Source organism: Anabrus simplex, chromosome 1 (genome assembly GCF_040414725.1).
Source record: "Anabrus simplex isolate iqAnaSimp1 chromosome 1, ASM4041472v1, whole genome shotgun sequence".
NCBI lineage: Eukaryota > Metazoa > Arthropoda > Insecta > Orthoptera > Tettigoniidae > Anabrus > Anabrus simplex.
Window position 1 is genome coordinate 1,019,506,226 of NC_090265.1, and position 26,739 is coordinate 1,019,532,964.

Consider the following 26,739-nt stretch of genomic DNA (forward strand, 5'->3'; position numbering starts at 1 on the left):
TAATGGACAAATAAGGCATCACTTCAATAATTTTTCGTTTAATAGGTGGGTATTCTCAAAAAAGTTCCTAAGAACAATTTTTTTTTTTTACTACATCAGCACTGCAGACAAATACGGGTATGCCAGAGTAGGTGGTGCTGTTTTTCCACAATGTCAGTCCCTTTCCACACCAATTACATTCCTCAAGGGGTGGTAACAAATGAAGAAGCTGCGACTCCTGTATCATTTCTTTGTTGTCCTTACTCTGGAAAGTAGGGAGATCACTTGCTGTTGTAATTCCATCCATTTTACAGAAGTGACTGCCTAATCTTCCTAATAAAAGTATTTGAATACATCCAAAAATAAAAACATCTAAATGCCTCTCGGAACAATAACATGATCATATACTTTGGAATGAATGAACCCCTCTTGCCACAATCCCACCCTAAGCAATGCACACTGATGGTTTTGTGTGACTGCCCTCACCTAACTAGTCCGGACCAACAGTGTTTTCAGTGAGAACTAAAGGCCTAAGCGTGCTTTGCGGATCTAATTGGGTGGCTTATGCGCCCCACACGCCCTTTGTCCCAATATCACTGCTCTTGTCCAGACCCTACTTGTCCAGCCCTTGCCCTAACCAGATCGGACCAATGGAATTTGCACAGGAAATTAGAGGCCTAAGGCCGCTCCACGGCTCTAAACTGGTGGCTTTTACTTGCATACCTTCCTCTCCTCATGGGTAATATAACCCAGACCCCCTTTGCTCCCTTTGCTTCTCCCCATCCAAATATAATATATTCTTATAGTAATAATATAAACTGAACTGAAAAATCCCATGCAAGTTCCATGCTTATTGTAACTGCCATGCTTCCCTCTCCTACTCTAAGTTCAATGCTCTGCTGAAAAGTAATCCAAGTGAAGTGACCAGTCTATCCCATAACACTTTTGGTATCTAGGCTATGATAAATATATCCTCCATCTTGAAAATGACTGAATTATTACCAATATCATCCATTACGTCCCAAAAAGAAAAGAAGAAAAACCTACATTTAGGGACCTGAATAACTTCAAAATGGAGTTCTCAACAAACGCCCATAATTTTTGAGGCAATACTGTAAAATACCAGTATAACAAAATTTTGGGGAAACTGAAATAAGTCAATTCTTAAGAACTCACATATTGCTAAACCTGTTGAAGAATCTAGGATACATATATACTGACTGAGCAAATGTCATGGGATAGTGGAGCACTGATGCGCAGCTGTATTATCTGCGCACCACATGCCCCCTGTGCCAGCAGCAGTTGTATAGGAGACCTTGTGAGCAGTGGCTGTGCATATGACGGGTGTAACATGGAACTTTGTCGTCGGCTGACACCGTTCGAACGGGGTATAGTGGTCGGTGCCCGACGGATGGGAAGTGCGATTTCGGAAGTGTTGCGGGAATTCGGTTTCACACGATCAACCGTGTCCAGGATGTATTGTGAATGGTTGAATGCGGGTGTCACCATCCACAACAGACAAACTACCGGCCGTCCAGCCACCCTCGATAACAGTGACCGGTGACGCCTGAGACGGATTGTCGGTAGTGACAGGCGGGCAACTGTGCAACAAATCACGGCTCAATTGAACACAGGCCGTGCTAGACACATCTCCCAGTGGAAAATCCTCCTGACACAGGAAGACTGAGAATCCCAAAGTCTATCCATTTCCTTCGTGGCCTTCCCAAAGGTCACCTTCCTTCTACTTTTCTGTCAATTCCTTCCTTGCGGTTGTTAACTGGCATCCTCTTCATGTGACAAACCACTTCAGTCTTGAAATCTGAATCTTTTTGAGGAGAGAATCATCTATTCCTACTTCTTCTCTAATTTTCTCATTCCTAATCTTGTCCTTCCTAGTTTTCTGGATCATAGTGCATAGGCATTTCATTTCAGCTGCCTGAGTTTGGAGTTATCTCCATTGGTCAGTGTTGTGGTTTCGAGACTGTATGTAAGAATTGGCATATAATAGGACTTGTACAATGTCATTTTTGTTTTCATCCCACAGCAGGTATCTTACCTGGTGGTAAAATTGTGTTGCCTTATTGATTCGATTGTTCACCTCATGTTTTGCTAGGTTGTCATTTGTTAGAACGCTACCCAAGTATTTGAAAACTGGAACGCTGTCCAGTTGGGCTTCATTTAACATGACTATTAGTTCTGTTTCTTCCCCATACACCATATTTCTTAAACTCCTCATTCCAGCTTTGCATTCTCTCTCCCAATTCTTCTTCTGAGTCACTCCAAATTGCAACATCATCTGCAAATGTGAAGGCTTTGATAACTCCATGTTCTTTCCTTTTAATAGATAAATCCATCACAATAATAAGTAGAAGTGGTGACAATGAGCTGCCTTGCTGCACTCCTTTGTTTCAAAGCAGTTCGACAAACCACGTCCTACTTGAATACAACTTCTATTCCCACTATACAACATTTTCTCTTTGTCTATGAGGCTGTCTTGCACTTGAAGTTCTTTCATGCATTGTCAAATTCTTTCCCCTGGTACACTGTCGTAGGCTTTCTCAGTGTCCAAAAATATTAGAAATAAAGGCTTGTTCTTCTCCCAGTATTTTTCCATTAGCATCCTAATGGCAAATATAAGGTCTGCAGTTGACCTTCCTGGTCTGAAACCATACTGCTCTTCTTCCAAAATTGGTTCAACAATATCTCTGATTCTGGTCTGTATTATTTTTTCTAATATTTTCAGGACATGAGACAGTAGTGTAATACCACGATAAATAGTACATTTTCGTCGGTTTCCTTTCTTGAACAGAGGTACAATGATGCCTATCTTCCAGTCCACAGGAATAGTATTTTCCTCCCATATCTTGTTGAGCAGTCTGTAGAGCCATTGGATTCCTAGAAGTACTGCCGCTTTCAGCATATCTGTACTTAGTTCATCTATGTCCACTGCCTTTCCTTTCTTCATGCTCTTGAACGCATTCTCAACCTCAAGCCATGTAATTGGTGGTTCAGTTGTGGTTCATCGACTTGGCTCTCCTCTATCCGTTGTTATGTTTTCTGTATCTCCATTCAGCAACTTTTCTAAATAGATCTTGAGTTCCTGTTTAATTTCTCCCTCATCTTGTGCCAGAGTTCCATAATCACGCTCTATTGTTTTTATGGTCTCTTGACCCCTTCGCTTGTTTTTCACTACTCTGTATAGCAATTTCATATTTCCTCTACTGTCCTCTTCCAGTTCGTCTGCAAACCCATTCCATTTCTTCTCTTTTTCTTCCCTTACAGTGTTCTCTACAGCAAGTTTCTTGTTCCTGTATACTCCTTGGAGTCTTAGTATTTCTTGTTCATTGCGCGCTTCTCCCTGTCTTTGTTTTTCCTTGTCCAGTGCCTTATTTAACAATTGAACATTATGATAATAAAACACATTACCACCACACCCGTAGATATCCATAAATGCGGCAAACTTTACTGTTGCAATAGAAGTCCCTTATAGTGAGGAATTCATTACAGCGAAAAATTTACTCATTACAGCGGGTTGTCGTTATACCCGATTTTTTTTTTAAGTCGGAAGAACCCCCATACACCTTAAAATTGGTATGAAAAAGCAATAAGTTTGTTCAAAACTTGTGTTTCCGCAGTTTATATCCACACTACGGTTTACTTGTTTGTTAGTTTTCGTGACAGTGTGAGTTTAATTTCATTCTTAAAAAAATCATAGTACCGTATTTCTCCGAATCCGAGACGAACCCCACTTTTTCCCTCCAGAAGTGAAAATCAGGCTCAAAAAGTGCTTTGTAAAATCATATGAATGCCTTTGTAGTACTGTACGCATTTTAGACGCCGAACAATGGTTTTTGTTATGCCTTCTTTTATTTTGCGGCTGCACAATTATTCTTTATTTATGCGGGTTTCATGACCATTAACTTAAAATTGGCATCGTAATAACTAAGAGAACCCGTTGAAAATTTGCCGGCAGTATTTATTCCATACGTCTCTACAATACGACAATCCATCAGGAAAATATTCTTGCTGCCTATAAAACTGTTACCATACTTTCACTCAGCATCAGATATAACCAGCAACCTCTACACGCTTGTCTCGCTTTCCGGGTTCAGCCAACTTCAGCGGCTAGCGATGTATAGGACTAATTGCGGACGTTGAAAGTCAAGGAAAGAGTTAATTGTGTCACGGTATGGCCATTCTGCCCTTAAGTTTTTTGTGCACATACCTCACAATTTCATCTTCGACTTCTTTAAAGTGTCCCTTTCGTGGACCGCTGAATGAATTTTTTTAGCTATCTTTGTCTTCACGCTAACGTCAAATGTTTGCTTTAGTTAGGTCTGTGCTCAATTATTCTTCATTTCCGAATGTTTAATAACAATTAACTTAAAATTGACATCATAATATCGACGAGAACCTGTTGTTAATTTGCCGGCAATACCTGTTCTGCGCATCTTTACAAAACGACTATCCATTACAAGAAATTGGAATCATTCCGTATTGACGGTTTTCACTTTACAAAGGTGAAAAATTGAATGTATCCTCCTCATTCAATACATCATGTTATGACCGTCCACTGTTCGTTTCTGTTGAGGGTTCGTAGATGTTGTGAATACGCCTTGGCTGGATCAGCGGAGATACAAGAGTCTCCACTCCTGGCATGGACATTCGACGAACATAGGTTAGATTCTATTTCCTGTATAACGCTAGGCTCTTATTGTCATAGCAAGGAATTATTCAATTAATTATGTAAGGCTAAAATAATTCCTAATTAAATAAATTAAGATATGGAGAATGTTAGTTCCTTGGAAGGATTTTTCCAATTTAAATCATAGTACATAGAAGTATATGACAATAATATTACATCGCAACATGATTGGAAATATGCATGTATGTTTGTTCAGTCCGTCAGCAATTCCGCTGGAGGGATCCTCAACAGCTCTGCCATCAGCTGTCATAGATGGCCTAGGCATCACTGAAGAGGCGTACTAGGGAAATGAGGAGTGAGGTAGTTTCCTGTTGCTTTCCTCAGATTGGAAATATATGAAAAATAAATCAAGATTGAATTCTTTGTTGGTAGATACTCTCATAACTAATCACGTTAGTAAAAATTAAGTTATACTCGATATCAAATCATGATAAAATCAAACATAGAACTTGCTGAAGGCTTAATGTTCAACCTATAAAATTATTCCATTATCATTAATTGTCCGCCAGTTATAGAAATTAAATGAACATTTTAATCATTCCACTTGTTTTTATTGCTCACTGAACCAAGATTTCATCTTTCTACATTCCATCATTCTTATCTTTTCTCACATAAATTGCCTAATTGCCTCTCAACCTGAGTTTCCTAATAACCTGTATTCAACGTAGCCGTCCTTAAATAAGTGATCGTATATCATTCAAAGACATTGCAACTAGATTCAAATAATAAATTCAGTCGAATAGGTACGGCATCTCCCAGGAGCTCATGTCCGCCTCCTAAAATGCACAATATCTAGCTAATACCATCATAATAAACAAAGAGATCTGGAAATGATTTGACAGCATCTGGTCTCGCCGGAACTATCCTCCTGAAAATCATGAAGATCTACCATTAATACAAAAGATCCATACTACAAAGCAACTACTCAAATGAATACAACTTATGCACTATGCCATGTGATAACAACTTGCTTAAATATGATGCTTCACTACATCCATGTCAACGTTATTTAATGTTAAAGACCTCATATCAGTGATTATCTGTTCAAATATTCAATATCCGCATCGTGTCACGTCACACACTAATATTTTGATGATCGCACATCTGTCAACACTTATAACCTTCGGAACTGTTACATGAAAACACTAATGTCAAACCTTATTGCTTGTCTATCTTTGGAGTCTCTTAGCTTTGCATGATGAACACTTAAATCAGTCACTCAACCCTAGATTCATAGAAAATTTCGAAGACTATTTATTACACTTTCATAATACCTATTCTCAACAAATCATTCACCATAACAACTTCATTTTACCATATAAACACTTTATCGACAATCGTATCATTTATAATTCAAAATACTTTCAAGCGCACCATGCTTACTCATAATTATCCATCTCAAAGAAATTCACAAGCATCTTATCCGAAGAACCATTTCATCATGACAAAACATGTCATAATCATGTTATTAATCTGACGAAACACTTGCATCTACACAACATACTCGTATACGAAAATTATCACCTAAGGAGACCCTTAAATTCGACATTAAAATCACATCACCTCCCAAAATTATCTACGCAGTACTACTATATGATTTAAATTATGAAGAAAACCTCTTTACACGATAGTTATAGAGAAATCCCGTTGTAGTTTACGACGAAATGTGTATTCTGCAAGTTGATCATTGCACGGGGCAAGTGACTTCAATGTCTCCACATTAAACTTAGCTGCAATTACGGATATCACTGAGCGTTTGCAACAACCACATTGGGTTACTCAAGTTGTTTCAATTATGTCACCTCATGACAAAATGAAAGAAATCTACTCTACTACTATGTGTTCCACATGATAGAATAAAGAAAGACAATATCTTGGGTACTTATCGTTGGTTACGTAACACTGCTCTCATCTCTCCGTTTCATCGTTCTCAAACTGGCATTCATTCCAGCATCATTCTGGGTCTGTCAGGACACTAATCCTGATTAAGCCCACATGTTGGCACTCATTACATTGCAGAGACAATCTTCAATCATCGTGAGCAATTTGACCTGAAACTTGTATAGGCAGAATTAGTACAATGATATACTGTATGTGTCATACAATATTTCACTATTAACCCAAAACACTCGCCTTATTCTGATATCAAATATTAAACCTTGTTATTTTATATATTATTATATCTTCCTAGTATTTCTTTCAATATGTTTTCAATCTCTACACTTTCAGTTAGCTCTTACTTCGACCTTCAATCTCAATTTTTCACAATACATTGTTCACGAAACAAAATTCCATTAAAAATTATTTCATTAACAATATTGGTTCGTGTTTACAGATTTCCTGCCTACCGTGCTCGATAGCTGCAGTCGCTTAAGTGCGGCCAGTATCCAGTATTCGGGAGATAGTAGGTTCGAACCCCACTGTCGGCAGCCCTGAAAATTGTTTTCCGTGGTTTCCCATTTTCACACCAGGCAAATGCTGGGGCTGTACCTTAATTAAGACCACGGCCGCTTCCTTCCCACTCCTAGCCCTTTCCTGTCCCATCGTCGCCGTAAGACCTATCTGTGTCAGTGCGACGTAAAACAACTAGCAAAAAAAAATATATATATATATATATTTCCTGCTAAGTTCGTTAGTTTATAATTTCCGTTCCATACGTTTTTGACATTTGAGGAATAAACTCTTATGATAATGTCAGCTCTTCTAGTTAGGAAGTTATGCAAAGGAACACTTCACCATGTACTCGCATCTTCAAGACGTATACAATCGATTATCTCCTCAGCACCTTCTTGATCACTGAACTTGCAACGTTTAAATCATGGTCTCCGCCGCATATGTTACTGCTAGACCTAAATGTCACACGTTAGACTTGCTTTATCCTGCCGCTGGAAATGTAAACTTTACTTACTGGCTTTTGCTTATTCATTAAATGATATTTCATGACTGTAAGTATCCGATGACCACGGGGTTCTGAGCTTACCCCCTGCGGGTGCGGGACGCACATGTAGAATACACCCGCGGTATCCCCTGCCTGTCGTAAGAGGCGACTAAAAGTGGCCCAAGGGGCTCTCAGCTTGTTACTGTGGTTTGGCGACCACGGGGCCCTTAGCTGAGTCCTGGCATTGCTTCCACTTACTTGTGCCAGGCTCCTCACTTACGTCTATCCTGCCCGACCTCCCTTGGTCAACTCTTGTTCTTCTCCAACCCCGCCAGTATTAGAGCATTCAAGGTCTTGGGAATCTTTCATTTTCACGCCCTTTGAGGCCCTTGCCTTTCTTCGTCCGTTACTTCATTTTTCGAAGTGATGGATCCCTTTGTTTTTCTTTCTTTTTCTTCTCTCTCCTTCCTGTGTGTGAGGGACGCAGACGAATAATACACCCACGGTATCCCCTGCCTGTCACGAGAGGTGACTAAAAGGGGCGAGCAAGGAATGATTGTATTAGAACCATGAAACTACTTTTGATCAGTACCATCACGCGGGGAACACCATGGGTCACCTTTACTTGCTAGTAGTACCGCTGTATGCTGGGGCTGTACCTTAAATAAGGCCACGGTCGCTTCCTTTAAACTCCTAGGCCTTTTCCTTCGTCGCCATAAGACCTATCTGTATTGGTGCTACTTAAAGCAAGTTGACAACTAAGTATTTTTTATTTTCCACCTTGTCGATACATTAGTTGCTTAAGGCAACGTATTGGTTAAAAGTGGTACTTGTTTCCGTATAATATTAACATCTTCAGCCATATAACACTGTTTAGTTAAAAAAATTCATATATTGACAAAGTATCAATGCTTTGAGAGAAAGTATCCTTAAAAATAGCATAAGAACATTAAATGACAACATTCAAATCAAAATACTCATGAGAAAATATATAAATTATTTTTACAATTGAAAGCGGTTGACAAGGAAACACTTGTTCAATAGTCCATGGAGAATATGTCCTGATGAATATTCTTTTCTTAAAAAGTTCATGTTATAAAAAGCCAATTTATAAATTAAAAACTACACATACCGAGCTCGATAACTGCAGTCGCTTAAGTGCGGCCAGTATCCAGTATTCGGGATATAGTAGGTTCGAACCTCACTGTTGACAGCCCTGAAAATGGTTTTCTGTGGTTTCCCATTTTTACACCAGGCAAATGCTGGGGATGTACCTTAATTAAGGCCACGGCCGCTTCCTTCCCACTCCTAGCCCTTTCCTGTCCCATTGTAGCCATAAGGTGTATCCTTCAGTGCAACGTAAAGCAAATTAAAAAAATTTAAAAAAAACAACAAAAACGTTTTTTCGTAATTGTCGAAATGTAGAAATCTAGGTTTCAAAATGTGGCTCTTATTAGTATTGGAGATGATATCACCAATTCCTAGTTGTCAATTCTTTTTAAACCTGCTTTCTTCTGGAACAGTATCTCTTTGTCTTTTTTATGGTCTTGTGTCTGGTGTAGTAGTGATGTGTTTTTTCTTGTTCACGTACTTGAGGAGGTGGAAAAACAGGGTATATTGGTGTGTCATTAACTTCTTTGTTGATTACCTTCTGCTTCAAAGGGGGAGGAACACGTCGTAGGGCTGTCTGGAGGTGGAGAGATTCCAATTCTTTTTCAAGTATTTTCAAATACACCAGAATTTTATCATATAGTGGGTTCTTATACTCTATAGCCTTATTAAGGTTATCATTTTTCTTTACAAGTTGGTGTAGATGAATGTACAGATCTTCATGTGTGTTCATTAAACTAGCCCTTTTTTAATTTTGTTATGGTGGTGAGGTCTTGTTCTATGTGTGTAAATTTATGACCTGTGGTAGTCATGTGTTCCCATAGCTGAGAATCGTCTATGTTTTTCAGCATTCGCATGTTCTAAATATCTTACTTTAAAATTTCAGCCAGATTGTCCTACGTATGTATTCTTGCACTCAAAGCATGTAAGTTTATATATTCCCGAATCAAAAAATGTATCTTTCTCAGAGAGATTGACTGTATCATGGTTGAAAATACTCTGTTTCATGTTGTTGGTGAAAAATGCTATTTTGAGATTTTTTCTCTTCAATAAATTTGTTATTACATGTATGTTTGGATTATTAAATATAAATTTGATATTTATCAGTTTTACTAGGTTTGATTGCTGATTTAGATTGTCGGTTCTCTGAAAATTTATTATTTTAACCATCATGTTATTGTTGAAACCATTCAAGCAAAAGCTCCCACTTCGAACGCTAGTGCTGTGCCATGTGCGGGGAGCCATCTGGTGACGAATGAATGTACCATCTCCACTTCTTATAACATCTAAATTTCAAAAAGTCAGTGTTTAAGAAGTCTTTCTCGTGGACAGTTGAGATTTTTTCCTGATGACGCAGAGCACAGTTCTCTGCGAAACGTAAAGAATTTAGCCTTATTTTCTTGACACGGCATAAGCCCAAAAGCCTATACAGTATCATGTCTCTAAGTACGGGCTTTGAAAGCTTCAATGACAACATTAGGGGGGCTTTGTTAGTTATTTCAAGTATTTGCATGTCTTGTTCTATTTTGGTGAAGTAATGTTTAGAATCATGTATATGTTGTCCTACTGCAGAGAATTGTTGTAGTTTAAAGCGTTGACATGTTGGGAATAACTGCCCTGCCTTAAATCTACTACTCCTCCCTTATTTCCCTCTTCCCTCCTTTCCTCTTTTCACTCTCCATCACATTTTCCGCTCTATTATTCTTACCCCCCTTACTATATATTATGCTGTACAACACGTATTATATACTATATTTTTTACCCACTTACTTCATTGCCTTTTAAAGTCTATCCCCACCTATTTTGGTTTCTATTAACCTCTTAATTACTTTCTTTTTCTGCATTGAATTGGGAATTAAAATTTCATTCTTGGTTCATATCAATTTGACCCTCAAATTTAGTCTCTTAGCCACGTCATGAACTGCCTGAGCACTCTTCTTCATGAAACCTTCGTTTGTCAATTGTGATTCTCCATTGTTCTAATACTGCACTTTTTTACTTATTTCTCTTCACATTTGTTTTTTAATGTCAACTGTTCTGCATCTTCATACATCAAGCACACGATTACAATACTGATCCTCGAGCTATTTATTCTTCTCTTCAAGATTAAAAAGCGTTTAAAAAATAGTGCTCCATTCACATTTGTTACACTGCTCCCCACGAACTTACATCTGGGGGGGAAAAGCTATATCTTCTACATTACTGATATTTATCTCTGCATTGTTTATCATGTTTTTAAGTGATCAGTTGATGATCACCCGAAATTTGGGTTGAAACCGGTACCGTTTATGATCAGCTAGTGATGTAACCTTACATTACTGAGTTTACATGTATTGAAAAGGTGAAACCATTACATAATAGTTTTTAAAATTTTAATTGCGATCTCAGTACAATATGGACCATAATGAAATTCTTATCTTTCTATTTCGTTACATAGTTGATTAGTTTTAACATTTCTTGTATGTTTGGATTTCAGTTCTAATTCTATTTTTGACATGAACATCCACATTACAGCGTAATAAGAATCTGATATTGGACTCTAGTAATACAGATTCAAAACAAATAGTGCTAAACAGACGAGAACACCAGGAAACGCGTATACAGCCACGCTAAAGTTCACTATATTTTCAGTATCCTTAATGCCTACACAATAAAAATATTACTACATCTTCCCCATAACAATACCGTCATTAAAATCCATTGGTAGTACGCAAGAAAATATTTAAGTCTAGTTTACAAAACTGCAGCCTATGTATCCGGCTGTTTATCTGACAGTCATAGTACAAGTCCTTAAAATGTAAAATTTAAAATACGATGGCCGGGGAAAACTTCTTAAGGATAACCGAAGTTAGGGTTATGTTTTTGTTATAAAGTTTAAGATGTTCAAGGGAGTCTCCCGGCCTGTCCCACTATGTTTACTTCTTCTGTTACGTCGTCAGTTGACTGAGTGTAAAGACTCAGCACCTTATTGACAGTCTTTCTCCATTGTATTTCACAAACAGACCAAGTTTATAAAAAATGTCTTCTAGTTAGTGATTACTCATGTTCAAGTTCACACCATGACTTTTACTTATCAGGGAGTATTGTTGAAACGTTTGAAAGAATGCAAAATTGGATATATGTTAGAAGTTAGTGGAGGTAGTCTGAGGTTCTATTAGTGGTTCAGAATTATATTCTGATGAATATAGTAGTGATAATGATTCCAGGAATTCATGAAAATCATGAACAAATTTTGTGTGAAGCAGAGGGACACGGTTTCACAGAAACATCATAGTGATACACGATTATGGATTTAGTAAACCTTCGTTAAGACATTTCTGCAGGGGATAAGGAAAAAGGACGTTTTAAGTGAGAAAACTTACTACTGAATGTGTCTGTCTTGTTATCAGCCCGGAGGCTGGTTAAATTCTCATATTAAACCACCAAGTGTTGTGGCTTCCTTCTAACCACAAGAACTGAAGGTGGTGCTAAAATAAGGCGTACTAGGCAAGATGAGGAGTGTGGTTTTTTGCCCCTGCTTTCCTCCGTGGGCCAGAAAGTGTTATTGCAACATGATTGACCCTATTAGCAACTGCTTTCATAACACTCGGATGCACTCGTGCTCCAAAGATCATTACACTGCAGTACCCAGGGCTCGGCCCAGCAGCTTCCATATTGTTACAGCTATGGATGAGACTAGGACTTTGGAGGAAGCTGCACTTCACTCTGACCTGTGCCAAGAGACAGATACAAAAATGCTGCATCCATCAAGAAATGGCAGTAAGTGGAATACGCAAATAAAACCGTTCAAGCAGGGATATGGAAATACTAGATATGATTTTTTCCTACATGAGGGAATTTTATATTGTGTATTCACGAGTACAGTAAAAACTAAATATCTTCCCCTCACATTCTGTATAGCATCACTGAACATCGGGACTATGTCTGGTCGAAGCAGTGAACTGGCCACAACACTTGAAAAAAAAAGGCATATAGACATCTGCGCGGTGCAGGAGACAAGATGGAGTGGAGTCACGCGACTTTGGGTGTGGATACAAACTCGTATACAACGAAACCCAAAGAACAACTAACGGTATTGGCATTGTTATATCAGCAAAAATTTGATGGTTCTGTCTTTGAGGTGCAACGCTACGGTGATCGATTGATGAAAATCGTATATGTCACGGATAGAAAGAAGGTCCATTTTTTTCAGTGCCTACACTCCACAAACCGGCCTAGACGCGGAAACAAAAAATGCCTTGTGGGAACTGCTTGATGAGAAGACTGCTGAAGTGCCACCAGAAGACTACCTTATCATTGCTGGTGATCTGAATGGACACGTTGGACAGAGGAAAGAAGACCACACTGCCCATGGTGGACATGGATATGGAGAGAAGAACGGCGATGGCCAACGAATTCTTTATTATGCAGAAACTCGTGATCTTATCATCACGAACACCTGGTTCTAAAAGCGTGATACTCATCTAATCACGTACTACAGTGGCTCCAATGCAACTCAGATTGACTACATCCTTGTGAGACAACGGAATTTCAAAGACGTTCTAGATAAATGATGGCGGCGTGTGCAGAAGTGACGCTTAGTGTTTTGCGCACTATTATTATATTTTTGGTGGTAAAGAGTGCAGTGCAATACTCCAAAAGTATTACAATCGCTTCAGATAACCCTCCTGGATATCTGGAAAACATAACTCTATTGGAAAAACTATTGGTGAGTGAAAAATATAATCTTAATCGTTTGACGTGGTGCAGTGCTGAAAGTCTTGGGATGGCAGCCATAGGTCGGCCTCAGTGAAGGGATGGGAGCGGAGTTGTCAGACTGGCTGTAGATAATCAGCTACTGCTGTGCTTGGCACTCGCCCTAAGTGGGGATATCGAACTAAACCCGGGTCCACAACAGTCCACAATTTGCGGAAATAGTGGTAGGAGGAATCAACTATTTGTCCACTGTAATAATTGCTCGCTAAAAGGCCATATAACCTGCGCAAAAGTCTCAGTGTCTGAATTCAGAAAAATAAAGAACGGTTCCCGTACATGGTTATGCTGGAAGTGTGAAATGCCGCCGTTATTAGACTCGTTCTTTACAATTACCAGTGATACGCCCAGTGACTTAGTAAATAATTCTAAATGTACATATGTAAATAAAAAATATATCACTTTTTGCCTTCAATGCGCGCAGTATTATGCGACCTGGACGGTTAAAAAATTATCCACGCATCGCTTGAAAGCCTTGACCCGACCATCGTATGTGTCAATGAGACGAGTTGTCCAGCAAAATTAATGACTCAGAAGTGTTTCCTGACTCGCTGATATTGTTTCGTAAGGACCGATCCCACCGCTATGCAGGGGGAGTTCTAATTGCAGCCTAGCCAGAATGTCATCCAACTCGAGTCCATCATCTGGAAACAGCAGCCGAAGCACTGTGGGTGGAAGTAACGTGCAACAAACACAAATTCCTTATTGGATCAATTTATCGCGCCCCTAAGTCATCGCCGGTAATGAACGATGAACTAATCCTCTTTCTCGAGCGTGTGCAACATGAACAACAAAATTACAATGCCATTTATATTGTCTGTGATTTCAACCTAGAAATTACGTGGTCCAGAAATGCTGCCCCTGTTCCAAATAACCCTCTCGCCAATGAATTCCTTTCCGCTTTCTATGATTTATTCTTTCATCAATTAATGTTCGAAGCCACACATATTACGCAAACAACACGCTCAACCCTTGATCTTTTCCTAAGTAACATACCACAGTCCGTCCAATCTCTTAATACTATTCCTGGATTCTGTGACCATTAGGCAATTCTTGCAACACTGACCCATATAAAACCATCCCTCAAACTCCATACCAGAACAGTTTATAATTTTTCCAGAACAAACTGGAATGATCTATCCTTTTTACTATCCAACTGCCTCCCCGTTCCCACCTCAGATTTCACCGGCAGTACTGACATAAACAAGATATGGAACGACTGGAAGAACATTTTCTTTCAATGCGTAGAATAAACCACACCAACAGTAAATATAACCAGCAGATGGATAGTGCGAGAAATTCGAAGAAGGGACCGCCTGTACCAGAAATAGAAAAGAAATGCAACCGATTATGAGTGGGGGAAATACAGGCTGGCTAGGAACAAGGCTAAACAATCCATCAGAGATTCCTACGATTCTTACATCCACAGTCTCAACACCAACTCCAAGGAACTCTGGGCTTTTCTTGAAAGTAAAGGTTGCAACAGAGCTCCATCTGTATTTAAACATAACGGTACGGCAGTCTCCACACCACAAAAAATTGCAGACACCTTCAACAGGAAATTTAAAAGTAACTTCTCCGTCCCTACTGAGGAAGAGAACATGCTATATTCAAGGACAGTATCTACCCCTCTCTTCCCTCCAACCAACCTGTATTTCTCAACGAATGAAGTAAAGGAGAGCCTTCTGAAAACAAGACCTCATGCCGCGACCGTGCCGGACCGAGTGCCAGCAAGAATTCTCAAGAATTGTGCAAACGCCTTGGCGCCCTCTCTTTGTGCTCTCTTCAACTATTCCATCAATACCGGGGCTGTACCCGTGGAGTGGAAAGAAGCCAACGTAGCGCCAGTTTTCAGAGATGGAGATAAGGAAAACATAGATGATTACCGCCCAGTTTCTATAACATCAGGGGTCTGTAAATGTATGGAACGTCTAGTTGCTAAATGTATGTTGGATTTTCTCAAGGAGAGAAACCTGCTGAACTCAAATCAGCATGGCTTCATTCTGGGAAAATCCTGCACAACACTTTTAATAAAAGTCATTGATGACTGGCAGTTCTCTTTGGAGCAGACTGATGTCTCACAAATAGACTGTGTGACTCTGGACTGGAGTAAAGCTTTTGACCAGGTGTCACATCAAAGACGTCTGTTAAAACTTAGCAACTACGGCATTCAGGGTAAACTGCTGTCATGGCTGAGGTCATTTTTGGTGGGTCGAACGCAATGTGTTGTATGCGGAGGAACCAAATCAGGCCAAACCACAATTACTTCTGGAGTAATTCAGGGCAGTGTGATAGGGCCCCTCCTGTACACGATTTATGCTCTCGACTTACCGGATTGTGTAAATTCGACCATGGCGCAGTATGTCGATGACACAGTCATTTACAGAGCCATGAAAAACAGTGATGATATTGTAAAATTCCAATCGGATCTGGAGAGTATAGCTCTGTGGTGTGAGGTAAATAGAATGTATAGAAATATTAAGTATAAATATTTAAGACTAAGCAGAGCTAAACAACCATTCCAGAACCAACCTCCTCTATGTGGAATCCAACTGCCGACTGCTATCTCCATCAGACTGCTCGGTATTCACATTACGGACAATCTGAAATGGAATAAACACGTGGAGGAAGTGAGGTGTAAGGCATACAGAGCGCTAGGTTTCGTCCGTAGATGTCTCTCGGGAGGAAGAAGTAAAGCCCTACGAACGGCTTATATTTCCCTAGTGCGGCCCATCCTATCATATGGCCTTCCTTCCTGGCATCGAACGACAACGGAAAATATGAGGAAATTAGAGGGTATCCAGCAACGAGCAGAACGTTTAATTAACAAACACATCCCCTTAAACACAGCCAGGTCATTGTCACCGGTGAACTCGTTATGTACACAAATAGATGTAGCCTTCCTTAGGAAATCCCTGACAGATAACACACACCTCTCCCCTTTCCACCACCTGCAGTTCAATTACTGCTCTGTTAAAAGAGGCCAAGGAGTTACTCTTGTCCCTCCCTTCGCTAGAACGTCATATTTAAATGGGTTTTACGCAATGGCTGCTCGTACCTGGAACCTTATACCATCAGAGGTAAAGCTGCTTCCTCTTCCTCACTTCCTCCACGAAGTAAAGAAAATGTATATGTAAATAGAAACCCATATGCAATGTATATAACTTGTATAAATTAGAATTGCGAGAAGGATGGGTGCAAGTACAGGTGTATGTGGGCGAATATGTATGCGTGTCGTGTGGGAGTGGTTGTGAATGAGTGTGCATACAGGAGTCTGAGTGACAGTATAAATGGCTGGGTGTTCTTACTCTATTTATTTATTTATTTAGTGTATGACATTTAAAATAAAAACACAAATTAAAAAAAAACAGTACACTATGTAGGTTACAATTTCACCATCAAGCTCTGTAAATAGTCTATACAAGAAGGACTTGGGTCAAGAAAGTCTTTTGGGCTACCCTAATAGCACTCAGGGGGCACTGTTCCACTATATGACGAACTGTTTGCTTAGGGGCACCACAGCTACATTCCGGGGAGGGATGTTTGCCCCATTTATAGAGAAAGTCAGTGCACTTTCCATGGCCTGTCCTGATACGATTGAGGGTTGTCCAGGTTTTGCGAGGTAGATCAAATCCTTTTGGTATACTTGTTATACTGGGGAAGTTCTGATACTCAGCTGGAGCCATAGAAGTCCATTCTTGAAACCAATCCTGCTGCAGGCTGAATTTGTCAACCAGGATTTTGGCAGTCTTTATTGGTGGATTTCTGGACCGAAGTCTGTTGTTCAAGGCGTAGGGTATATCTCCATGAATTGGCAGATTGGAGTACCTCGACAGCTTCTGGTACTCGTGCAACAAGGCATTCTTTCTCCGTAGGTGAGGTGGAGGAATATAGCTCAGAACTGGTAGCCAAGAAGTGGGGGTAGATTTTATGGTTCCCGAAATAATGCGCAAAGTATGATTTAGCTGTGTATCAACCAGTATTGTGCAACAGCTGTTCAGCCAGACTGGAGAGCAATATTCTGCAGTTGAGAAGACAAGGGCAAGGGCTGAAGTTTGTAAGGTCGCAGCAGAAGAACCCCAGGTGGTGCCACACAGTTTGTGGATGATATTGTTCCGTGACTGGAGTTTAGTCATCTTCAGATGTTCCTTGAAGGACAGTGTTCTGTCAAGGGTTACTCCGAGGTATTTTGGGTGTTTGTTGTGAGGAAGTCTAGCGTTCTGGAATTTGACATTAAGTTCACGGTGGGCCAGTTTGTTGTTGAGATGGAAACGTGTAACTTCAGTTTTACTCAAACTTGGCCTAAGTCTCCACGTATGAAAGTACTGATCTAAGGTGGCGAGATCAGCTGTCAGTGTATCTTCGGTGTTCTCCATAGATTTGCCCTGCGTTGCAAATGCCCAGTCATCCACATAACCAAGTGCTTTAGAGGCTGTTTTTGATAAGTCTGATATATATAAGTTAAACAGCAGAGGTGCTAGTACCGATCTTTAAGGAAGACCATTATTAAGGATCCTTTCCTTACTTGTCTTGTTTCCCAAAAATTACACGAAATCTTCTGTCTATAAGCATGTTTTCGATGAGCTTGCCAATTTTCTTGCAAGGTATTACTCGAAGCAGTTTGTAGACGAGTACTAGTCTCCATACTGTATCGTATGCTGCAGTAAGGTCCGCGAACACAACTGAGGTTTTTAGTTGATTTTGAAAACCAGCTTCAATATGTGTAGTCAGAGAGAGAACCTGGTTTGTGCAACTTTGATTTGGGCGAAAGCCCGCGTGTTCAATAGGTAGATAGTCAGGAACTACTGAGCCAATTCTATTGTAAAGAAGTCTCTCCAGTAATTTGTAAACTACACTCAGAAGTGCATTGGCCGGTAGCTTTGAGGATTTTTACAAGATTTATCTGGTTTGAGAATGGCGATGATCTTTGTCTGTTTCAGAAGTCGAGGGATGGACCCTGTTTCTAAGATATTGGAGTAGAACTTGGCTAACCAGATCATTGTATATTTCCCAGCATGCACTAAAAATTCTGAGTGAATACCATTGAAACCAGGGGCTTTTCCTGATTTCACAACTTTTAAAGCCATAGCAACTTCCTCTCGAGAGAATGGACAAGAAAATCTGCTGCCCTCAAGACTGTCTGTTTTCAAGGCTCTGATTTCCCTTTTGATTGCAGTGATATGGTCGTGATCTTTAGGAGCATTTGAACTTGACACGATATGAGATAATTATTATTCTAAGGGTACAGTGTTTGTAGTATAAATATGTAAATTTAAAATTGTCTACATAAGTTTATATCTAAATATTCAGTAGAGTTTATGTACAGATGTGGAGATGGAGGCACTTCCGTGTATGTGGGGCTTGCCCTTTCTCCATCTACCAACCCTAAATTGTACATGTACAATTTAAGGAAAATAGAAAATAATAATAATAAAAGTTGTTCTTACAAAACCATCGCGATGCAACACCGACCTGTCACCTGTAAGCTACAGATGAAGTCGCCAAGAGCCGAATACTTATCCAGAAGTGGGCCTAAAAGAATGAAATGGTGGCGCTATAAGCAGAAGGAGGCTGATATTGTTACAAAAATTACAGTGCCTCCAATCACCACAGTTGAGGAGAGCTGGACTAAACTGAAAGACGCCGTTCATGAAGCTGCACGCTCTATTCTAGGAACAACTAAACCAGGATGACATAGGATTGACAAAGATATGTGGCTTTGGAATGACGATGTTAAAGATGCAGTGAGGAAGAAGAAACAACTGTAACATGAGTTTCTTTCAGATAAAACACCATCTCGTTGGAATACCTACAAAACAGCTCGTAGTGAGGCGAAGAAGGTCATTGCTGTAATAAAAGCAAACCGATATACAGACCTATATGCAAAACTTGACACGCGCGAAGGCGAGCGGCACGTTTACCGGCTACTTAAATCGGGGCACTGCAAAACAGAAGACATCCAACGTTCTTACGGCATCAACGACGAAAAAGGTGACCCGCTGGTCGACTGGAAGAAGGCGCGAGAATGCTGGCGGAGCTATTTTAAGAATCTTTCAACTGAAGAATTTCCCTACCCACCAACCCCAACCACCTCCAGTATTGAAGGCCCAGTGCAGGAAATTGACGTCACGAAAGTTCAGGCTGTTCTGAAGGAGATGAAACCAGCGAAAGCCACCGGCCCCGGTGATCTTCCAGTAGAGTGCTGGTGCTCTGAACGGTGGGATACGGAAATATGGCTAACACAGCTTTTCAATCAGATCATCAAAGAAGGTCAAATACCTTCAGATTGGCAACGGAGCATTACCGTTCTAATCTTCAAGAAGAAGGGAAGTCCTGCTGATTGTTCTAATTATCGCCCGATCAGATTTCTTAGCCACACGATGAAGATCTTCGAACGGATTCTCGACAAAAGGATGCGCAAGATAGCCTAACTTACAACGAACCAAGCTGGATTCATGAAAAATTGTGGCACAACAGATGCAATCCACGTTGCACGTCTGTTAGTTGAGAAACACCATGAAAAACATAAGCCTCTTCATCTCGCTTTTCTGGATCTTGAGAAGGTCTTTGATTGGGTGCAACATGACTAATCTGATTAGCGCTACGAAAACATAGCATTCCAGATCACTGTAGGAGTACATCAATGCTCTGCCTTATCACCACTGCTGTTCATTCTTTTGATGGACACTGTTACATGTGATCTCCAGCGCCAAACAGAAGAGTGGAACAACCGACTAGCGCAATACGGCATGCACTTCCACAAAATGAAGACAGAGTACATGACATTAGATCCTCGAGAAGTTTGAACCATCCATGTTGATGGTGAAGATCTGGTGTTTCAGTTATAACACACGTAGCAAGAAGTCTACTGTTGCAAATACTTCTAACTCATAATGTTACAAGCTATCTTTGTCACCGTCAAATGATTCCACTTTTATATACTTTTTCAACTAGAATATCTACAAACTCACAATTTACAACATTTGAACATCACTTCAAATTTTGAGATGGTCCATAGTGATCCTATTTGAAACTGTTCTTCAACTTCTATTCACCAACTTCATATCCTCAACGTGTTCTACAACTTCACCATATGCATCTGACTTTCATCTTTTATCTTCAAGATCATGATTAACTTCGAATCTCTCGACTAACTTTGACTTATTCTCTCTTCTTTACTTTGATTATATACGATTTTTCGCCATCGTCTAATTATAACCGCCAGACTATCAACTTTACTTTTATGCGATCTTGCTACTTGTTGTATAACAATCTGTTGTTTTATCCATTGTACTTATTTTAGCAGCCTTCTAATGTTAATTTTGTTAATACTTCCACTATTATATCTCATCACATTGTATTATCAAACCATCATTGTTATTTTTAATGTTATTTTACTTCAAATCTCTTCAAGATTTTAAAATTCATTTCATTACTACATGTTATTTAGACGCTTATTTTTAATTTAAGGTTAAGACTATGGCTGATGATGCCTTCAGGGAAGGCGAAACATGTACCACTATTAGCTAACAAATTTACGTAAATCATCCAAGACGATTTTGTATTGATTAGGTGGTCTAATAAATAACTTCATGTTATTATTTCAATCAAATATCATCAATACGGACCAAAAATGATATTTATTACATGTAATAATAATAACTGCAAACATAGTCGATAATTCCCGTTCTTTTTTGGTATGACAATAGGTGAAGCCCAACAGGAATGTAGAGGGTTTGATGACACCCCACCCTTCCATCTCTGAATCTTCTGAATGACGAAGTTGAGCTTATGGGGGTATTGGATATGGGCGTTGCTTGATGGTGTGTGGTACAGTGGTAGTCGGACCTGTGTTATTGGTGGTGATTTCTGGGAAGTCCTTTAAGGCGTGTCTCAGCTCCTCTTCTTCACTTGGTCTACATTGACTTCCACATCCTTGCGAGTCCAGAGATTTCCATCGTGCAAGGCGACCCTCAGACGTCTGTCTTTTCCCAAAAAAGACTTCATGAACTGCATAGTTTAGGATCACCTTGTATTGTAACAGAAAGTCATGACCTAATATGATGTCAGGTACTAGGGCGTGAATCACTGCAATCTTAATTTCAAGAGGCAGGTCCATGCCTTTAGCGGTTATGTTAGTCTGTCCTTGGATGGAATAGGTTATCCGGTGTGCTGCTCTCACTACCCTTCCGAGATAGTGAGACTTCATAGGCGGTAGTAATCTGGCAACAGTTCCATTTATAAAGGAATGGCTTGTTTGGCTGTTGAGTATTCCTGAAAAATTCTCGCCTATCCTCAAGATGATTGCTGGGCGAGTTTGGCCAGTTCTGCTCACAATCTGACCAATCCCTTTCCTACTTGACCAGGGTTGCTTGTCTGTCAGGTCTTGAAGCACATTCCTGTTCCCGGTCCCATCCACCCTCACTCCAGAATGGGCCAGACCTAGTTTTCCGACGCCAAAGTTGGTTATTTGTTCTGCCGCACTGGTAGCACTTCCTAACCGAGCTGGCCTCTTCCGTGACTTTGCTCTTGTGTTTTTCTTCCAACTGGGCAGTGATTCTGCACAGATCATCAAAGGATCTCGGTTGTGATACCTTGGCTAGGATTCGAATCTTATCGTGTAGTACCTCTACGATGTCTGATAAGTTCTTGCTTCGTTCAGTGTGCAGCTGCTTGAAGAGCTGGTACTTCTGGAGGACGAACGTACTAGCTCTCATGCTGGAGAGTTGTGCATCAGTCAATAGCTTCCTTTCCACAGAGCTCTTCACCCCTTTGGAATTAAACCTAGCAAGGAATTCCCTCTTGAAATCAGCGCAGTTTAAGTTTAAACCCCGCAAGTTATTACACCAAGTAGCGTCTTGCCCCTTTAACTGTGGTGCGATGAGTTGAACAAAGATGTCCTCCAATAGATTTGTCCTCCCTAGTAGACTGACAGATCCCTCGATGAAGCTAGTCGGGTTCTGTTCCAGTCACCCGTGGATTTCCAGGAGGCTCTGTATAATCGCCTTCGGGTCTGGGTGTCCTGTATTGCCGGTTAGGTTTGAGGGGTTTGAAGGCGTGACGATAGGTCCTTTTTGATTTAATTTATCTTTTACTGCCTGAAGGATGGTCTCTCGCATATTCCGTACATCTCCCTTGATGGTCGAAATCCGGTTTTGTAACCTTCCTTCAATGTTAGAAATACGGCTCCCAAAATTTCCCTCGACAGTAGAACTTCTCCTCTCAACCTGTTTGTTTTATGAACTGTTCTCTTTTGTAAACCTGCGTGTACACTTGAGATGTTGATCTAGTTAAGACTGTATTCAATTCAGAAATCTTGTCATCTACCTTCGAAATATGTTCTGTTAAGGTGGAATTGCCTGTATCATGCTCATTAAGTTGGAACACATTGTAGTCATATTTACCTAGTCCGGATGTTCGCCCATCTTGATAAAACATTTGGGGATCTTCGCCTTTTTTCATGAGGTCTTCTCGTAACTACGTCTTTAGCGATTTCTTATTACCGTCCTTGGGAAGATTTCTCTTTGCGAGTTCATCTTTAAGATGTTGTACGGACATATTTTCCAGTATCATTTTCATTTTGTTCTGATTCCCACTTACACTCTTACTCACCACCAAAAATTATTCTTCAGTCCTGTCATCACGCACGCCCATGTTGTAACTATAATGACACACACATGAAATGCTGACAATTGTGTAGAGTTGAACAACACACTGCTATGATGAAGAAGACTGCAACTCGTACATGTCAACCAACTACCAACCCAACAAAGTTTACATACTTGACTGATGACTTCCACTACAAGTCTCGTTAAAAAACTCAACTCAACTCCCAAGACTGGCTCTTTATATACATTGCCTGGCCAGGCTTCTTAAAGAATATGACACAACATATTTTCTCGTAATTTCAAAAGTCTCCAGTAGCCTATTTTCAATGAAAGGAATTGTCTACACAATTCCAGTGGCAAGATGCGTTGTTCTGGACTGTTACAATGTGTTGCACAACATTACGCTGGATTTATACATCATATTTACAGGTAATAATAAATTATATACTATTAATTTTATGTTCTTACATTAAATAAATTCATATTAATATACAGACATATGTATCATAACAAAATCTCACAAATAATACGAACACAACTTATACAAAATAATGTCAGTACGTAACTATGTAAATAATAATAATAATAATAATAATACTAATAGACGTAAACAACTTTGTAGCCACACCTCACAAGTCATAATAATAATACAGTAATAGTAATCATAATAATAATAATAATCTTCAAGCTCCATATTTCCATTATTTACCCATGGGTTAGAGAATTGTTTCCAAGTTGTACTAGTCAATTACACATGCATTAATATGCAAAATAATTTGTAACGTACAAAATATTTTTAAGTGTTTAATTTGGTTCTATTTAGTTAGATATTTCTACTATATATTGTCAATTTTAATCTATAAATAGCTGAGGTTGACCCATAATGGGGCCAAAACCTGTACGAATGTGTAACTCGTATTAAATTATATTGAATAGGTGGGTCTTCATTTTAATTTCTTATTAATGTGTTGTGGATTCTTTGTTATTGCAGTTTTGCAGGAAGGCTCAGGTTTCAGAAGGACAACCTAACGGTCAATAATAGCCCATTGTATCGATATTACCTACTTTTTGGTACTTGAAATGTGACACTCGTCAATTTTATTCCCATGTGGGATAAGTGTTGGTTATCATGTGCTCAGTACCATGAATTTGTTTTTAATTTTCAAGTTAGACCAGACTGTTTGTCATAGTTTTATTTCTAAATTTATTTTTTGAGTTCTTGTACTGTTTTGATTAATATTATTTCTGTGGTGTTTATTTGTTCCTTCTGTATAATATTTTGTTCTCATAATGAAAGAGTGAAAGTATTAACTCAAGTAACAGAATATTTTGAATAATTAAAAATTTGAAACGTTCGTTGAACCTATACAGTTCAGTTAATCGTGTTGATTCATTTTGATTCCTTGAATGGGTTTAAATTACTTATCTGGAAGTTTTTATTTTCAAATGCAATCGTATAATTTTTGGGCAAGGTGTGGAAGAACGGTATTAACTGCTTTAATACAATTATTTTGGATCTCATTGCTGTGTTTATGGAGTTGTCTTAAGGTTATTTTATATTGTAAAGAAAGAAATAAATTACCCTTTTTTTCTAGCTCTGTTTCCCTTTAAGAAAATAATTCTATTATTTAAAAGATCTCATTTGAATATGTTATGTCAATGTATCCTAGAGAATACAATTCTTATATAAGGGAATTTTTGGTAACCTTTCTTTGTTCTAATCAGTTTCCATGATGGCTTGCTATATTGTACTTGTATTATGTCAGAACATTTCTTTGAATTTTTTTCAAAATGTAGATTACGGTATTTTTTGAACATGCATGATCACTTTTGTCTCTAAGATTAGATGTAATTATACATGAAATAATATGCTGACACTTGTAGATTTATTGTGAAATACATACCCTTTTATTACAGGAAGTAGAAGCATTAAGGCAAGAGAAATTAGAAATTGACCAGCAGCTACGCAGTATACATGGTTCTACAATGGGTTCTATGCAAAACTTTCCCATTCAGAGGCGCAATGATAGGTAAGATACATAAGAGCTGATTTTTTTCCCATTCACAGTATTAATTATTTATTAGTAAGATTATATCATCTGTACATAAAATAAAATAAGTGATTTGCAGGCGGTTAACACCCAAATGTGAGCCAATGAGATTTACTATGACAGAGCAAATGGGTGCACAGTTCAGGTTACGTAGCTGTGAGCTTGTATTCAGGAGGTGATGGCTTTAAATCTCATTGTTGGTAGCCCTGAAGAATGTTTTATATGGTTTTGCATTTTCACACCAGGCAAATACTGGGGCTGTATCTTAATTAAGGCCATGGTTGGTTCTTTCCTAGGCCTATACCCCGAATACAGTAGAACCTCAATAAGTGAAGGGTACACAGGAAAAATGGGGAATGTCATATTTACTACAAACTGAGATAATTAAATATGAAAGTTTCAACCTTTAATACTGTCTAAAATAATACATGTACATAAAGTATTATATTATGTAACGTTAGCCTAATGTATTGGTATTGTAAATAGATAATAATAAAAGTATAGAATTAAGTTTTATAATTGAAAAAAAAAAAAAATGGAAAATGTAGTAAATACACATTTGTCACGAAAATAAAGGGGAATGTCACTTTTAACAAAACCTAACAAATAACCTGTCAATTAATAGTGAGGAAGTGTATCAATGAATGATCGGCCCTCTGGTCCACAAAATGATGTAAGGACACGCAGATCAGAAAATTTTGCTGCAGGGATTGGATGTAAACCTGAAATAGAAATAAATGACATATTTAAAATCTCAATATTGCCAGCATGTTTGTGAATGTAGGGCAAATTCATGTACACTTACTCTTGCGCTTACGTTCATAACATGCATCTGGAATAACAAACTCACTAACTGGTGTTTCTGGGAAGTGTGGAATTAATTTTGGAGCATTTACAACAGGTCATTTCCAATGGCCATTGTAACTGTGTCTGTATTCCATGAATCGTGGATGCTCAATCGAGATAAGTTCCCTTATAGATCTTGTTTTAAAAGGGCAAAGTTTTCTGTACAAGGGAGTCAAAAGCTTTGTTTACTGACGAATCATTTGTTGATTAACTTTAATTACATGGAAAGGGAAGGGCTTATTTCTGGCAGTCCTAAAATGACCCGCCCAGTCTTCTGGCATTTCAGCTGCAAATTTCTGATTAATTAGTGCCATGTTTCTATCGCATTCTAAGTACGAGTGCCCACGAATTGGAAATACTATTTTCACAGACTTGAGGCGTTTGGTATGATGTACTATAAAGTGGAGAAATCTGAAAACAGTTCTTGTTCTGTCCACATGCAGAATCACAGGAGATTGTCAAGTGTTTTATCTCATCCCCAAGTTCACAAAATGTAAAATGATGTAACTTAGAACACACTTCATCTGCTGCTTTATGTGCAACTGTCTCTGGGTATGTATAGAATATAGACAAAACATGTGTATTGAAGGAGAACAGCGACAGCTGTCTACGGTAATACACGCCGTTAGTAGATTCTCTTGGAAATCCATCGCTATTGCCACATACCAAACTGACATTACCCTTTTGTTTCTTGTTCTGTGGTGACATTCCCCTTTCATCAATTGTACATGTATTCTTAAACTTGTTATATTTCGGTGACTATTCCCTTTACTTGGTTATACATTGTCTTAAACTATTGTCCTGACCATA

At 39.1% G+C, this 26,739-nt stretch overlaps 1 protein-coding gene across 2 annotated transcripts in view; it reads left to right on the forward strand.

Moving 5' to 3' along the window:
• Window positions 1-26,739, forward strand: part of Fmr1 (synaptic functional regulator FMR1) — a 604,856-nt gene that overhangs the window by 302,648 nt on the left and 275,469 nt on the right. For both annotated transcript variants that reach the window (XM_067136974.2, XM_067136973.2), the window contains one exon: window positions 24,950-25,062. In XM_067136974.2, coding sequence (XP_066993075.1) covers window positions 24,950-25,062 — 113 coding nt within the window. The remainder of the gene's footprint in view (window positions 1-24,949; window positions 25,063-26,739) is intronic.